Source organism: Camelus bactrianus, chromosome 15 (genome assembly GCF_048773025.1).
Source record: "Camelus bactrianus isolate YW-2024 breed Bactrian camel chromosome 15, ASM4877302v1, whole genome shotgun sequence".
Taxonomy (NCBI): domain Eukaryota; kingdom Metazoa; phylum Chordata; class Mammalia; order Artiodactyla; family Camelidae; genus Camelus; species Camelus bactrianus.
The window spans coordinates 63,887,739-63,905,871 of record NC_133553.1 but is presented as its reverse complement, the minus strand read 5'-3'; the positions used below and the strand labels follow the sequence as shown (position 1 = coordinate 63,905,871).

Genomic DNA, 18,133 nt, shown 5'->3' with positions numbered 1-18,133 from the left:
TATCATGGAGTTATAGTACTCTGAGACCTGGACGCACTCACTGATAATGTTTCCTCAATAAAAAGATTCTCTAATCAGGCAGGTAGGTTTTCAGCGATGTGGAAAGACTGGGTGAGTGACTCTGGTAAATGAGTTGTTGAAAATGAGACTGAGAGGGGGTTCCTCAGGGGTGTGGGATTCAAACCCGAAGGGGAAAACATGATGACTGAACAACCTCTGAATGCATAAGCTACTAAGATACATATATATACAAACAGGTTTATGTAGAAGAGTCAGAATAGACTCTGAATCATATGAGAGCCTATTTAGAACAAACTGGATTTAAATATTTTAGTCAGTTTGGAGGATCTTCCTCCACAAGTGACCTAAAAAAAGATACCAGGCTGAGCAACACTGGAAGCTTAGCCCTGCCCGGTGCTCAGAACGGTGGAGGTTGAGCCCATTCCACAACCAAGTCCCCGCAAGGACTTGTGAGAGATGAGACTAAACTTAGCTTTGAGTTTGTGAATCAAGAGCTCCCTGAAGTCATGTCTGGCTAGGTACAGTGGAGGGACTTCTGTGTATGTTGAAACTTTTTTCTTTCCTTCCAAGAACAGCTTTAAATAAGGCAAAGGATCTGTCTTTTTAAAAAAAAAAAAGGCCAGTTATCTGTTGATGAACATTTAGGTTGCCTCCAGGTCTTGGCTATTGTAAATGGTGCTGCTGTGAACACTGGGGTGCATGTATCTTTTCGAATGAGTGTTTTTATCCAGATATATGCCCAGGAGTGGGATTGCTGGATCATATCGTAACTCTATTTTCATTTTTTTAAGGAAACAAACTTATGTTTACCAAAGGGGAAAAGTTGGGGAGGGTAGGGATAAATTAGGAGTTTGAGATTAGTAGACACAAACTACTATATACAAAATAGATAAACAACAAGGTCCTAATATATTGCACAGGGAATTACATTCAATACCTTGTAATAAGCTATAATGAAAAAGAATATATATGTATAATTGAATCACTATGCAATACATCAGAAACAAACCAACATTGTAAATCAACTATAGTTCAATCAAAAGCAAAAACAAAAAACACTAAAAACCATCACTAACAACAAAAAACAAAGGGCCACTACTTGAGGAATCAAGAAGGAAGAGGCCCCTGCTTCCCTGCTGCCTGTCAGGATCCTTGCCAACCACCTGGAGCCACAGAGTCGGCTGCCTACCCTGCCGATGGTGGTCTTGTAGGCCGTCCTGATTTCCTGGCGCTGGGCCGTGTTGCGGTAGGCCAGGACGTTGATGATGGCGTCTTCATCTGTGCCTGGTGTGGAGCAGAGATGGTGAGTGAGTGTGATTCGAGAGAGAAATGAGAAAAACGGGTTCATCTGAGGACACTGGAGGAACTCAAACACACGCAGAGAGCTTGCTAAGAAAAGAAGTTCTTGTTCAGAGGGTTTGTCCACTTTGGGGGGTAAAGAGCCATGAGATTTGAGTCTCAGTCTCTCCTTTAATTAGCTATTTACTTACTAAGCAAAGTAGTTAACGTCTCTGAGCATTAGTTTCCTTATCTATAAATGGGAGTGGTCACACTGTTTTCCCTCGCAGGGCTGCTGCAAGTGTTAAAACAATTAAGTGAATTATTTAGCTCAGTTACTAAATAGCTAATAAATGTCATCTGTGATCATGCACTTCCCCCTCTCTGGAATTCGCATCATGTCTTTGGAGCGCCCATATTTATCTTCCATGTTCTTGCCTTTTCTCTCCTTGTTTTTCTCTCTTTATCATTTTCTGAGTTTTGAAACAGTTCAAACCCATCTTTTAATTCACAGATTTGGCACTTAACAGGGTTTAAATTAGCTGCTCCCTGTATCCACTGTGTTTTGAGATCTGTAAATACATTTTTTTCATTTCCAAGCTATCTTTCCTGATCCCTGATTGGGAACCTTTTTATAACTGCCCATGAATTCCCAAGATGCAATGCACTACCAAAACTTTTCATTATGAATTACAAATTTAAAATGGCTTAAATTTTGCCTGCTTCTTGCAGCAGCTTTTACAGGGAGACTTTATTCTGACCCTTCGCGTTGGTCTTTCATCTTAGTAACAGCTGGATATTCATGTATGTTGGGTGAGTTTTCCGTTTTCCATTGTTTATATTATATGAGGAGCTGTGATGAATTACAGAGGAGAGTCTAATTGAAACATTTCAGGGAGAAATGAAAAAAAATATAGATTCACCAGTTATTCTTTGCAAAATTAGAGATCCACAAAAATGTGAGATATAGGGAAGAAGCTATAAAATTTTAAGAATACATACCTTAGAAACCTACTCTCTGTTCTCTTTAAAAAAAAAAAAGGGTAATAGCTACACGCATCCTTTTTCCTGCAGAACTCTCAGGAGAGTTTGCTAATTTACCCCATTTCTGTGAAAGGTACCACCCCTTTCTGGTTCATCAGGCTTGAATCCTAAAAATAGCTTTAACTTTTGTACCCTCTCTCTTCCTTCACATTCAAATTCCCTGTCAAGTCACGCACAATCTAGCTCTAAAAGCTTTTCTGCATCTGTCGCCTCTTTTTAATGCCTACCACCACCACTCCAGTTGAGGTTTTCTTCTTAGACAACTGTAGAGTCGGCTAACTAGTATTCGCACCTCATAACTGGTCTTCCCAAAGTCTTGCCACATTCATTTTCCTGAAAAGACCAACTCTCACGGTGTCCCTCCCTGCTCAGGATACAGGAAGGCTCCCCACCATCTGCTGGATTTACTACCGGCGCTGCAGTCTGCCATTTGGGACTCTCCACAGTACCCCGTTCACTATTCTAAGTACCCACATGAAAGGATACAGGCAGCCAAATCCAGACACTTAGCTCTTGAATTACTGTACTTGACCCAACTATACTGCACTCCTCTCTCCTGACCTCCTTCGTCACCAGTCTACGGGCTTATGTCTCCCTAACCCCTCTATGTAGCATCCTGATGGTTTCCTGGCCAATGCCTTTTGGCCATCCTCCCACATCAGTAGCACCCTCAGGACCTCCCTGTGGTACCTGCCTTCTCAGAAGGCTCCTATCCAGCCAACTCCCGCTTTGTAAGCACATCCTGATGGAAGCCACATCTCCATGTATTTATGGCAACTCCCTCAGGCCTCAGCTAAAATGGAAAACAGGAGGATGGTCACACTCATCCCCTGCCTTTGCTCATGCTATTCCAATTCACCTGAAACACATCCTCTCTTATCTATTTATTTATTTATTGAATAAGCTCAATTCATCTCCTAAGGCCCATCTCGATTTCTACATCCTCCAGGAAGTTTTGCCTGATGCCCCCAGATGACATGTGATCTCTTTGACCCTTAATGGGGTCTTTTCTGTGCCCCTCCTGTTGCTATCATATTATGAACTGATCACATTTCTGTGCATGCCTTGGCCACCTAGCATCCATCGACTGACTGTTGGAACTTTGGACCACAGGACGGGGTTTATAGTCCTTGTCTCCTCTCACCGTCCACCTGGCACCAGCCCACACAGCAGGCACTGAAAAGGGGTGGCTGTGTTCAATGTCTCCTGATTCTGATTTTGGGATTTCCGAATGTCATGTGGGCCACGTTCTGAAGGATGGTGTTCTTGCTGTACAGCAAGGAATGAATACACTATGTAACACACTATGCTAGACTCATAGGAGAGCTTAATAAATGTTCCCCATTATTGTGATTGTTGCTGTTAGTAGCATTGGGGCTAGGTAAGATGAGCTCTTTTTGGAGAGAAAAACACCTCATGATCAAGCAGTTTTATCCAAATCGCGAGGAGATTCTAAATAGCAGCTATGAACCAGAGAGCACGTCTCTGGCCAAATGCCCACCCAGGCAAGGTTGGAGGCAGGGTCCCGGCCAGCGTGGCCTGCAGTGCCCCGGCACGGCTGTGCCCACCGGGCTGGAGGACTCTGCCCTCGGGAGCTTCCAGAGGGCAGTGCACTGAAGACAAGCTCTTCTGGTCTGGCCTTCTCACCTAAAATGCCACACATTGCATGTGGGTACCGTCCCAGCTACACCCGTCACAGTCAGGCAGAGGGACTGACTCAGGGAAAGAACATGGGCTTGGAGCTGGGAGGCCCGAGCTTCAGGTGGGCTCTGCTGAGTGTGCTACGTGCTATATGCCTTAGCGCATTCCTTCTCTGAGTCTCACTTTCACATCTGTAAAATGGGGTGGAAATACCAATTGCACCAGCTGCTCCCGCTACGTCACAGGATTATTGCGTATATCCGTTAAGATAACACTTGTGAAAGTGTTTTGTAAACCTTGTGGCACTACAGGCATGCGTCGCTTAATTGGAAAACAAATACATTTCTAAAGTTCTAGAAATTCATAATGCTGTGATGCAAAAGAGGTTTAAATAATTGGGGAAATCCGGAAAGTGTGCATTAAGTTTAAAATTCTGGAGTAAGAGTGAGTAATTAATGCCCTCCCACCAAGTTTGCTTTGCAAAGCCAACGTGTTCCCATGGTGTTTTCTTAGTGAGACTGACTCACAACTGCCTGTGGACACAACACCCTCTGTGTTGCACAACACACGAGGGGGTGTTTGCCTCCAGTGGGACACTTATGGTGACACTTACCGAGCCCTTTCATGGCCTTCCTCAGGGTCTGGGCATCTTCGGAGGCGCTGAAGCCTGAAGCAGCTTTGACGGTGCCTCCCTTGGCTGCCTGAGCACACAGAGAGAGACGTAACTGACAGGTACCCTCCCACCAGCATGGAGGCGTCTCATGCGGCAAACGTTGGCTGAGCGCCCACGTGGGCCAGACACATTTCCACGTGCTGGGACACAGCAGTGACTGTGAGACATGAGGCTCATGCTCTCCTGGAGCTGACGTTCAAGTTCGTCAAGGCAGACAGTAAACAAGCCAAGAGATTAATATTCCACCAGGCAGCTGGTGGTGAGAAGTGCTTCAGGGCAGACAGAGAGGTCCTGGAGGGGCTGCTCTGAGCAGTGACGTTCAGGCTGGGATAGGAATGACAGGAAGCAGCTGACTGCAAAGATCGGGGAAAGTGTTCCAGGCAGAGGAAACAGTGGATGCAAAAGACCTGAGGCTGGAACTGGCTTCTGCGGGAGGAGCGGGACAGAGGCCAGTGTGGCTCGAGTTGGTGGGCAAGTTGTGGGGTGGAAAGAGAAATGACACCACTGCCTATGAAGTTGTCTTATCTCCCTAGCAAGGGGAAAATCAAACCTGAATCCAGTCAAGCCTCTAGGGCCAAATCCCAATTTACAGTAAACAGGAGAGAGGAAAATGTTAACCCTCACCACCACAGGGCTGTGATTAGCGAAACCCAGACTGTGAGAAACACTGCGTGACGAATGGTCTAGGTTCTTCAACAAGTAAGTAGCAAGGAGAATTAGAAAAGAGAAAGATGGAGGGGAAACAGAGCTTAAAAGAGATAAATAGGTGTATCAATAATCATAATGGATGAAACTTACTTGGATCCTGAATCAAACAGTAAAAAAAATAGGACATTTATGAGACAATTGGACATTTAACACTGACTTGATACTTAGCGACATTAAGTAACTAGTGTTAACAGTCGTTTTTAGGTATGATAATGGTATTGTGGTTATATATCTTTTTTAAAGAGCTTGAATCATGCACACATTGAAATAGCTTATAGATGAGAGGATAGTGAAGAAGGATTAATAAAATGGCCACACTTAGGCTAACAGATTGCTTATTCTTACGTTTGCCCTTTAAACAGTCAGTTAATCTGACTGACAAGTTGCTACTCACAGCTCTAGGCCCATTGTTAAAACTAAAACTATTAATTTTGCTGTTTCTACTTTATTCCAGTAATCGAAAGCAATAATCATACTTGGTTTCTGAGTTGTTCTCCAGGGAGGTCACAGAACTGTAACCTTACAAAGTAGGCTAAACACCAAGAAGACCACGCCTTGGATGCTTACGAGATGAAGAGATCAAAAATATGACAGCTAGCCTCCATAGAATTGGTCACCTGGAGGCATCATAATGCCACTCTAAGTCTTCTGATGAGAAAATAATTCTGTTGATTGTTATTGGTGCTTTATTGTTTAAGCTGTGGCTATATATAATCACCCTGCCGCATCTCCAAGAGGGGTTCACAGTTTTGAAGGCACCAGCCTGCTATGAGTCCCTGTTGCCTGGCAAAGTAATAAAGCTGTCTCTTTTATTCTAAGCTCCAAGACCCTGTCTCTGAGTTATTTGGCTTGTCAGGGACGGGGGCTGATCTTTCAGCAACAATAAGATGTCTGGAATTTGCTTCAAAATAACACAAGTTGGGAGAAGTAAGTGGAGAGAAACAAGGTTGACCAGGAGTTCACAGTTACCGACAGGCACAAAGGGATTCTTTTTCATATTTGGTCTACTTTCCTATGTGTTTACACTGTCGACTGAAATAAATGCATAGCCTAAAAGTTGAGAGTTATGTTTTATTCCGCGGACATTTCTGAGGGCTCGAACCCCTCCGAGCCCGGGAGGACAGCCTCTTGGATTGCTCTGAGGGACTGCTCTGAAAACGTAAGGCAGGAGCCAGGATATATAGGAGTTTTACAACAAAGACCAGGTAGTCAGAACATTAAAGATAACTGTTAAAGAAAACCAGGCATCTCAAGTTAAAGAATTGAGTGCTTTTCTATGTATGGGAAGGAGCAAATGTCTGGGCTCACTGAAATCATTCCTTTGATAAGTACCCAGCTATCTAGGGCCAGTGTCCTGTCCTTTCACATTCCGAGTCCCCTCAGGCTGCAGAGGCGTGGGGGGGGGCAGGGGGAGGTGGTAGTTGTGCTGCTACTTTTCTGCACTGTCGGGGGTGGCGGCAGTGGCTGATGATTTGATGGCTTCAGCATTCTTCATTTACTGATATGGCTTGCATTATTTTTTGTTCACAACACTTTTCCATAATAAAATTTTTAAAAATGAAAAAGAAAGAGAAACAGAGAGGTGGCTAGGACAGGGAATAAGGACCCTCACAAGCTGGTAAGGAGTTATCATTTTATTCTAAGTGTAGTAGGAGCCACTGGAAGGTTTTCAGCAAATGGATGGGGGAGATGATATGATTTACACGTTAAAAAGATCATGGCGGGGGCGGGGTGGTAGAGTTCCTGCTTAGCTTGCATGAGGTTCCAGGTTGACTCTCCAGTACCTTCATTAAAAACAAACAAACAAACAAACCTAACTGACCCCCCAAAAAAACTTACAATTAAGCAAAAGTAAAAAAAAATTTTTTTAAAAGATCACTTGGGCTGCTATAGGGAGATAGAGAGACCAGTTGAGAATCTGGGCCAAGATCCAGGGATATGATGGTAGACGAGGATGAAGCAGTAAAAATGGAAAGAAACAGACAGACTCAGCACATGCTTTGGAGCAAAGGCGGCAGAACTTGCTGATGGACTGATGTGGGAGGTGAGGAACGAAAAGAAGCAAGTGTAACTCTAAACCTTTTTCCCTGAGCAGCCAAGCAGGAGAGTAGCATCATTTACCCAGATGGGGAAAACTGGAGGACTCCCAGATTTGGGATGGCAGTGGGGAGCGGGATTTAGAAGTCCTATTTTCAACATGTTAAATTTGCGATGCCCATTAAACATCCAAGTGGAGTTGTCAAAATGATGGTTGGTTATACAATGTAAATTTAGAGGTCAAGTCTAGAGTGAGCAGTAAACTTAGGACACGTCAGCATACGAATGGTATTGGATGAAATGACGTAGGGAGAAAGTGTAGAAAGGGGTCCTAGGACAAGCTGGGGCCTCTCACGCAGAGAAGGATGGAATGGATGACCATGGTCCTTGAGGCTAAAAGGAAAACCAGGATCGTGTGTCTGTCCAGAAGCTGAGGAAGGAGGGAGTGGTCAGTGCCTGCTAAGGCAGGCATAAGTGCAGGACACAGAAGGGATGGTCAGATTTGGCAACATGGAATTTCCAGGTGACCCTGACAAGAGCTTCTGCAGTGGAACAGAAGAGACAGAAGCCTGACTGCATGGCAGAGGGAAGGATGGGAAGTCACAAAGAGGAGACAGCAGGTCTAGACACCAGAGATGAGGAGTAGCATCACCAGAAATGATCAACATGTCTTCAAGTGAGACAGACTCTGATGTGTACAAGAGATACAAAGTTAGTGAGTCTGACCCTCTGCAAATACAGACTAAAAATTAAAAACATCAACAGTAGGGATCATCTCAATTGGATTATCTGAGAGATAAATTGCTGATTAAGATCAAGGTGCTCTTAATATTTCTAATGTATTCACCAATTTGTTAATGTTATTCATGTTATGTGGGGCAGCATAGAGAAATACATATAACTCAATATAAAAATAAGTAAATAGGTGAGGAAACTCAGTGACAGGGCACAAAGCATAGAAAATGACGGTAAAGGAGGGGGTGGGAAGGAAACCAAAATGGAGACCTTAATGACCTGGGTAGTTGTTTGACGAGAGCCACAGGTTTCTCTGCCTAGAAACCAAAGCAAGAGGGAACTGTAACCAATAACGAGACTCACTGTGTCCATGAGGGGAAAAGAGAGATTAGCTGCTTAAGAAGAGCCCTGCTTTTCTTTGTACTGATGAAGGAAAAATAATAAAATGGCCGCAGTTAGGCTAACAGATTGCTTATTCTTATGTTTGCCCTTAAAATGGTCAACAAACCTGACCGACCGGTTACTACTCACAGCTTCCAGGCCCACTGTTAAAACTAAAGCGATTGATCTAACTGATTCTACTTTATTCCGGTAATCAAAAGTTATAATCATACTTGGTTTCTGAGTTGTTCTCCAGGGAGGTCACAGAACCATAACCTTACAAAGTAGGCTAAACACCAAGAAGACCACGCCTTGGGTGCTTATGAGATGAAGAGATCAAAAAAGTGACAACCACTAGCCTCTACAGAATTGGTCGCCTGGAGGCATCATGACGCCATTCTAAGTCTTCTGATGAGAAAATGATTCTGTTGATTGTGATCTTGATGCTTTATTGTTTAAACTATGGCTATATAACCACCCCACCCCATCCCAAAGGGGGGTCCACAGTTTTGAAGGCACTAGCCTACTGTGAGTCCCCTTTGCCCAGCAAAGCAATAAAGCTGTCTCTTTTCTTCTAAGCTCCAAGACCCTGTCTCTGAGTTATTTGGCTCGTCAGGGCTGGGGGCTGATCTTTCGGCAACACTGAGTTTAGAGATCGGCGATCTGCATTAATGGAGCTCTTTCGGGCTTCCTGACTTAGCAGCAGAGGGTAGAATCAAACTAGCTGTGGTTTTTAATGTATCTTCCCCTCTGTTCGCTGACACTAAGCATTATTATAAACCCATTAGCAACCTGTGCTATGATATTCTGAAATCTGTCTTTCTGTCTTTCAAACTGGCCTAATTAGTCATAACCAGCACTTTCTAAAATTGTCGTGCCTCATCACTCTTCCCTTAGTCAGGTGTATGCCACTGTGGTGTGCATTTGATTGGCTGAAGTTGCACACAGGGAAGGATCTGAGTGATATTCTTGGTACCCAGATGTCAGTGGAGTTCAGACCCTTCTGGAAACATTCCTCTGTTCATAACAGAGTGCTGTGTGCTTTTAAGATGCTAAGAGCTCACAAGCTGAGGGAAAGAAGAGATAGCTGAGGCTACCCTCAGGGCTGAGGTCACATAGCAGGTCTGTTTCTCTTGACTTTTCTGATAATGACCCTTTTGGTAAGTGGCAGAATGGGTCAAATTATCAGTGGTAGGATGTTATGGTGATGGGGCGGAACAGAATAGGGACATAGCTGCATTATAGCAAGGGGAGAGGGTTTTACATCTTACATAAGCCTTAGTTAAAATGGACCCTCATAGCCTTGTGCTCATGATTCCAGTAAAACCTGATATTCATGGAGACGGTCAGCTCTGTCTCCTCTGCATCACTCGGGGGGTCATGAACACTATAAAGGGAATCCTAACACTGGGAGAAGTCTCATCCAGAGGTCTAGGTGAAGGAGTCGCGGTGGGAGAGGTAGTTCAGCTTAGCAGGAAGGAGTGCAGGCAATGGAGTCGGGTAGACCCACCCAGGCTGGAATCTTGGCTTCAACCCTTGCTAGCTGTGTGCTCTAGGTGAAGTTTCATTTTTCTCACTTGCATACTAAGAATAGTATCAACCCACAGGGTTGTTGCAATAATGAAGCAGGGTAACGGGGCAAAGCACTTAGCACAAACACAGCAAATAGTTAACTTTAAAACAGAAACTCAGACTCAGTGGCTATCATCACTAACAGCGTTATTTAACATGACCTCAATAACATTTCCACAATGAATGTAATAGTGACATTCTTATATCTATTTCTGATGATATCCCTAATGCAAGCTTATGGGGTAACGCCAAAACAAAATCTAGAACAGAACATTTGTACAAGGTTGCAAAAACAATGTAAAATTGATCTAAGGGGCTCTGATGTTTTAATATGCTCCAAAGATGTAACATGGGCCACGTAAAGGAATGGAGGGTTTTTATACCCTTAGGGAAGTTCTCCAGCAAGTGAGACTTGAGTTCTAGGAGCTAGTCCACCTTGGCCTGGACCTCTCAGGCCTACTGTGGTCCACAGCAAGCCCATCCAAAGGCCTCAAGTACCAGAAGGTGTGGGTCTTCAATGCTGAAAGACCAGGGTTTCACCTCCTGGATACGGTCAGTGTTTAGCACTCACTCATTACCCTCTACACACTTGACAGAGGAAAGGAGAACTCCATGATGTTAACTTCCTTGGGCACTGAGCTGCATCCCCCAAGAAAAGACATGCTGAAGTCTTCATCCCCAGAACTTCAGAACGTGCCCTTATTTGGAAATAGGGTCACTGCAATTAATTAATTAATTGTAATTAATTAAATTAAGATGTGGTCATACTGGAGTAGGGTGAGCAGCTAATTCAACATGCCTGGTGTCCTTCCAAGAAAACAGCACGTGAAGACAAGACACAAAGGGAGAACTCCTCATGGTGATGTGTTGCTCAACTCCAGTCTCTGCCAAAGAATGCCTAAGACTGCCAGCAAAGCCCGGAAGCTAGAAAGAGGCAAGGAAGGATTCCCCTGTGGATTTCAGAGGGATCAGGGCCCTGCCAACACCTGGGTTCTGGATTTCTAGCCTCCAGAACTGTAAGACAATAAGTTTCTATACTTTTAAGGTCCCCCAGTTTGTGTACCTTGTGACGGCAGCCCTAGGATGTTAATACAGGTACTTTGCTTCTTTTCTTCTACTATACATCGTTAGTAATAAGCAAACTGGTGATTTGCCGTCAGAATTCCAAATGGCCTAGCTTAGCCCTTGGCCCCCGCCTTGAAACAGCTTTCTGAGTCAAGTGTTTCACAAGGCTCTTTTGGAACTCCAATATTGAAAAGAATTTGGATGTACTCAAAGACTGCATTTGACTTTAAAGCAAACTGCATTGCTGAGGAACACTACTATGGGAGTAAAATTAAAACCTAACAAAATGGATCGATAGAGGAATTTGCCAAGTTAGTTCAGCTTATCAATTAGCATTCTTAGTGACTCTTTTTTCCAGGAACAAGATAAGCTTGGGAAATTTGTTCCTTTTAGCTCTAAAGTATCCGTATTGATTAAATTCCAGGGCATAATGTGTCACTGTCTGTTCTGGGAAGGCAGGGGATTCCACCCCAGGAAGGCTTCTTGTGCCAGCAGACAAAGGAAACAGAGAAGGCTGCAGGGAAGAAGGATGAAAACAAACAGCTAGAAATCAGTGTTCTCTCACAGTCGATGGAGTGCAATTCAGGTGTTAAAATAATAGTGAAGATGATAAACATCAAAAGATTGGAATACAGTATAATGAAATATTTAGCAATAAAAAGGAATGGAGGAACAAACTGCTTGCTGATACAGCCACACGGATGGATTGCAAAAAATATAATGCTCACTATAAGAGAGTTCCTACTCTATGATTCCATTTATAGGATGTTCTAGAACAGGCAAAGCTAATCAATGGTGAAAGCAACCAGAACAGTGGTTCTGTTTCTGGAGTGGAGTGCAGAGCAAGGTGGGGACTGATCTGGAAGGGACGTGAAGGATCCTTGAGTGATGAAGTGCTCGATGTTTATAACAGGGTTACACGGTACATACAATTGTCAAAACTCATCTTCCAGTGACCTTAAGAGCGGCACATTTCACTATATGTAAATTACACCTCTATAAAAATCACTGAATATTGGAATACAACGGCTTTAAAAACACGTTTTCCTTTTAGACATGTTAATCATATTTGTAGAGATTTGGAAAAAAATTTTTTAAAGAATTGAGAAGAAAATTGAAACACTCATAACTGCCCTCTCCAGAGTAAATAATTTTAATATGCTATAAGATGTGATATAAGTGTGTCAGCATAGCAGAGATTAGAGTGAATACACTAACTGTTCTTTACGTTCTTACTACTACTATTTCAAAACCACTATCATATGAATAGCATCTAAAATAAAATAATGCAGCGGGGAGGGTACAGCTCAGTGGTAGAGCATGTGCCTAGCAAGCATAAGGTCCTGGGTTCAATCCCCAGTACCTCCATTAAAAATTTTTTTTTAAATAAAATAAAATAAAATGATGGAAAATAATTGAGGATACAATATTGTGACTATATTGTATGGGTTTCCTTTCCTTTAAAGATGTCCTTTAACTGTCCAATAAATAACAGTCATAATGGAAAAACAGGTTCTAGGAGGAAAGATGAGAGCAACTGAGGTAATTTTTGTCGAATGGAAAGCTCACAAAGGGGTCATTTGGTTACAGTCATCACACACAGAAAGGCTGTGGGCTTGCTGAGGGCAGGACGAGCGTCCCATTAATTCTGAGCCCCCAGATATCTTGTCTGGCACAAAGTGGGGGCACCACATACATTTCTGAATAAATGTTCTATATGTCCAGGGAGAACCCATCAAGAAAAAAATGGATTTTAAATGAAAGTATGAGAGATTTGGGGAAGACATTAATAAGCCTTTGACAGTCAGGGATAATGAAGAAAATTCTAGAATGTCTAATGTTAAAAAAAAATTTAAGAGTATACTATTACTATTTGTTCAGGATAGTTTACACACCCATCTTCCTAAAGGAAGGCAGAGTGTCTAGTTCCTCTCCAGATACAAGATTCTACTTCTGTTATTTCTTCCCAGAAGGCAGGGGTCAGGGTCATCTGCCAATTCAGAAACCGTATTTGGGCGGAGGAGGAGAGCAGGTGGCCAGCCTCAGGTAGAGCCAGGTTTGCAACTGAAAGGCTCAGCTTCCACATCAGCTGTGAGCTGTGAGCTTTACGGAATTCTCAAAGGGATCCACTTCCCTGACTGTTCCAGAGATCAGATAATCAAACTCCAAGGAATCCAGTCACAGCCAAAAGCAGGAAGGAGGTGACAAGCTAACGGCCAAGAAACACCCATCTTCATGAGCCTGAAATGACGGGGTTACCCCAAAACGTGGATGCCAGTCATCTCCCGGGGGTAGAAGCTGCAGGATTTTTAGTTTTTCCTTTCTATTTGCCTAAAATGTTTATAACGAACACGCAGCGCTTCTGCAGAGAGAAAACTCTCTCTTGTTTCTGTATCTTAGGATGTTAGAAAGATTCAAAGGAGACTCTCTTTGAGTTAATTTTCAGGATCAGGCTACTCACCACCCCTGAAAGAAGTTAAAATGATGTTCCTTTAAAAAAAGAAACTGCCTTTCCATCTCCTCCTCCCTCCCCTCTGTTGAGCAAACAACCCTTTGTCTAAGCCAGCAGCCCCTGGGCACACATCCTGTACCTGTCTGAGGCTGGCACCATGGAGGCTGAGGCACTTCCCAACTTACCATGGCTGTGACTCTATGTCAGGATCAGAGTTCAGTCACCCAAGCAGAAGTTCCTCTGTGATAAAAGCAGAGGGGAAATGACTGTGATGAGAGAAGTGTCATTAAAATCATTAATCAGGATAACTGACTGTTTGCACAAAGTTAAGCCACAGGGAAATAAACACACAGTTTCATCAAAAGGCCAGCTATTGATTAGCCAAAGAGACAGAGGGACAGGCTAATAATTAAAGAGAAACTGTTTGAACGGGCAATTGCACCAGCGAAATGCTTTCCCACCTGCTCTTCTGTTTGCAGATGCTCGCTGCAGGAATGACGTCTCTTGCTCAGTTAGGGTGAGGTGCGTTACTTGTACTCAAGCCAAACCTGGATTCTGAGCTGGGAAGCTCTAGTGGACCAGAAGAGGTGCCTCCTTGGAGAAAAGAGATAATCCAACTGCATGGGGGAGACGACTGCTCTCCAGCCTTCGCCCTGAGTGTGTGTGCGTGTGTGCGCGTGTGTGTGCACGTGCGCATTCGTGTATGATGCCAGGCCATCAGGCCAACCAATACTAGACTTTTCATTTCCCAAAGATCACTTTCACTGCCAACATCTCAGGACTCGAAGGTACTTCTTGCCTTTAAGCTGTGGCCTTATGTATAAAGCTTTGCCCTTAGTTCTCTTCAGCTCCCCCTCTTTCATCAAGAAGACTTGAGTCATCACACATTTATTCAGTCGTTCAGAATGTAAGCAATGTCTTTAGTGTGGGCAGGCCTCTGAGGGGCAGGCCGACTGTCTTCCTGTTTCTGTATCCAGGTCCTGTGGAAAAGGCTCCTTCCCTAAGTGTTTAGCTAGATCCTTGACAGTCAAGAATCGTCCTAGAACCAGAAGCATGGGCATCCCCTGGGACCTTCTTAAAAGTGCAGAATCTCAGGTCCCCAACCCAGACCTACTGCTAGAATCTGCATTTTCACAAGATTCCCCAAGTATTTGTCTGCACAGTGGTCTGTAAAGCACTGGCCTAGTGAACCCTACCAAGCAGCACTCATTCCCCTGAACAACTACATCCTTCTTACCCCAGTTTATCACCGATCAGGTCACGTTTGGCCACATTCATTCCTCATCATCCGCTTTCTGAGGCTCAGCTCCGTTCCTCCCATCACTCACTGCGGACCTACCTCATCCTACCTAGGGGTCAAGCCCTTCCTAAGGTGAATGTCAGCTGGTTCTGGGGCACAGCCTGAACAAAGGTGCAGAGGTGGGAATGGGCAGTGGCTTCAGGGACAAGGAGGCAATGAGGCTGCTGGAGCAGTGGGCTCCTTCCAGGAAGGCTCAGAGATAAGGCTGAAAAAACAGGTGGGGAATTGATTACGAAGGGCCATGTATGTCCACCTGAGGTGTCTGACTTTATACTGCAGGCGATGGGAAAATAGTGAAAAGGTTTTGAGTTTTGCAGAGAAACGATGTAAGACAAGACAGACTTCAGCAAGTCACTATTCTACAGGGTGGACTGGAGTCACAGACAAGGGGTCAGGAAGGCTGGAGGAACTAGCACAGGAATACAGATCTGCACTAAAACAGAGGCCAAGACCTGGGCAGGGTGTGGTCCCTGGAATAGGATATACATATGAGATATTTAGAAGGAAGACTTGGTTGGATTCAGCGGCTCTTTGACTATATGGATTTATTCATTCAATCACCAAAAATTCATAAAGCCCTTCTCTATTCCAGGGACTGTGTTAGCTGATAGAGATAATACAGGGAATAAGACAAACCACCTGCCTTCAAGGAGCTTCCAGTGTACCAGGAAAGACAGACAACAAATCAACAAATGCACACGCAGGATAATTTCGGCGGGAGGGTGTAGCTCAGTGGTGGAGCGTGTGCTCAGCACGCATGAGGTCCTGGGTTCAGTCTCCATTACCTCCACTTAAAAAATGATTAAGTAAATAAATAAACCTAATCCCACTCCCCCCAAATAAACAATAATTTCTGATACCAGTAAGATGGAAATATTACAAGATAATGGTATAGAACATGGATCAGCAAACTTCAGCTCACGGGCCAAATTCTACTTTTCTACACCCTACTAGCGAAGAATGGTTTTTTACAATTTCACCAGTTGACAAAAAATCAAAAGAATAATATTTCATGACATGTGAACATTATGTAAAATTCAAATTTCAGTGACTGCTTGAGCAAAGTCTTCTGGAAATACTGAGAGTTGTTATTAAGTGAGCTAGAAATATTTCACTAAAGGGAAAATCTGTATCACACTTGAACACAGGGTGCTTTGAGCCAGACAACTTCTTTTATTACTTGGATGGCACACAGCATAAATTCATTTATATAGAGACCGCTGTTGTATATTTATTATTTCCTAGCACCAACTGAGCTTGTAAATAGATTTTAGAAATGAATGCAGAAAATGGTCCCCTTTGATTCTTCCATTAGGTGTCAGATAATACATGTAAAGTTTCTTTTTAATTAGAACTATTATTGTTTTTATTATCGTTGGTTTTACGGTAACATCTCTAAAATACATTAACTATTTTTTTTTGCTTTTTTAATTTTATTTTTTATTGAAGTGTAGTTGATTTACAATGTTAGTTTCAGGTGTACTGCAAAGCGATTCAGTTATACATATACATACATGTATATTTTTTCTTTTCAGATTCTTTTCCACCATGTGTTTTTACAAGAAATTGAATTTAGTTCCCTATGCTATAGAGTAAATCCTTGTCGTTTATCTATTTTGTATATAGTAATGTGTACCTGTTAATCCCAAACTCCTAATTTATCCCTCCCCTGCCCTTTCCCGAATACATATAAGTTAACCCATACAAATGCTTCCTAGGGCAGTACCGGGCACCTTAATAACTCTTGACAAGAATGGGGGAAGGAATGGAACACACCCCTCCTCCAGTGACAGAACTGCTGTAGGCCTCTTCTCAGCTGCACAAAATGGTCAGCCCCCAAGGGATGAAAGGCCCTTCTACTTGAAACTCCATTTGTAATTGTCCTTCCATGTTTCCACCTGCCTGCAGAGGCAAGGATATTTTATAAGAACTCTTTTCTGTCTCCACCTCTTTGATTCATTTGTTCTTTCTCTTTCAAGATCAGCCTACAGTCCCATAAACGGAACAGTATGACCAAGTTCACAAGAACTTTGTTTTGGGATCTTACCAAGTCCTTTGTGGCTCACAGGCGGCAAATAATGAGCAACTGGGCCTTAGTTTTTACATCTGTAAAGTGCAAACACACTCAGTTTTGGGTGTGGCTCAAATGACCTTAAAAGCATCAGGACTTCAAGATGGAAAGATGTAGACTGAAGCGACCATATGTTCATGACGTCTATAAAAACCTACAGCTTATATACAGGATGTGGGTGGGAAACTGCGCCTTCTTTATAATATGGGAACTCCTCACATGGGGTGCGGGACAGGCTTCCTGAAGGTTTTAGCACATTTAGAACAACTGAAAGAAAGCTGGGAACGAAATACAAGAGACTTATCCCAATGGTAGTTACTTACGGGAATAATAAATTGTCAATATGTTCAACCTATTTCAGGTAAGATTACATAAATTTTCAGAAATAATTTATGAAGAATTCACAAAGAAAAATCAGGTGTGTTGAGAACACATCCCTACTGCTTACCTATAGGAGATGCAGAAGGGTAATTATTACACTATCCCACAAAGTGCCCTATTGTATCACTGTCAGAAATTGGCAAGCCAGGGGCTGACTCCAGCATAAAGTTTCCTATGTCCTCACAGCCGACTGCAGGCACGTGGAACAGGATCAGACTCCAGCTAACATTTCTGCAGGCTATACAGCCAACAGTATGATGCATTCCTCCCCACTCACCCTAAATTTGGAAAGCAAGCAAATCAGGCTGTTCCCTGAGCAGTGGACTAGTAAAATCAGTAAATAATCATCCAAACAAAGATATGCAAACTCATCTTAAGGAGAAAGAATGGCTCTGGAGATGAAGCCAGCTGGCTGCACAGTATGAGCATGTTTAAAGAAACATTGTGTCGGGAGGTGGGGGAGATGGCGGCTGGGTACACCTGAGTGGTAGAGTGCATGCTTACTATGCAGGAGGTCCTGGGTTCAAGCCCCAGTATCTCCATTAAACAAAATAATAATAAAATAATGAAATAAAATAATTATTAAAAAAAAAAGAAAAAAGTTGTGTCTATCAGCAATGCAAGCTCAACCCCAAACCATCACTGAGGCTTACTTTGAAACATTTTTCAAAACCCTGGCCTCAAGAAAGGGTGGCTTGACCCCAGGATCCAATGGTCCAAGAGTTGGACATTTTCCCACTGTGAGGATGAATTTCATCCATCTAAAACTCTTTG

General features: G+C 43.2%; 1 protein-coding gene across 2 annotated transcripts in view; it reads right to left on the bottom strand.

The window, feature by feature from the left end:
• ANXA4 (annexin A4) overlaps positions 1-18,133 on the bottom strand; it is a 63,576-nt gene that overhangs the window by 25,348 nt on the left and 20,095 nt on the right. Inside the window, exons 2-5 of one of the 2 annotated variants that reach the window (XM_074341274.1) lie at positions 14,069-14,201; positions 13,793-13,847; positions 4,598-4,685; positions 1,211-1,305 (exon numbers count right to left, since the gene is read on the bottom strand). In XM_074341274.1, coding sequence (XP_074197375.1) covers positions 1,211-1,305; positions 4,598-4,685; positions 13,793-13,795 — 186 coding nt within the window. In that variant the 5' untranslated portion in view covers positions 13,796-13,847; positions 14,069-14,201. The remainder of the gene's footprint in view (positions 1-1,210; positions 1,306-4,597; positions 4,686-13,792; positions 13,848-14,068; positions 14,202-18,133) is intronic. The other variant, XM_074341273.1, reaches the window with a different exon arrangement.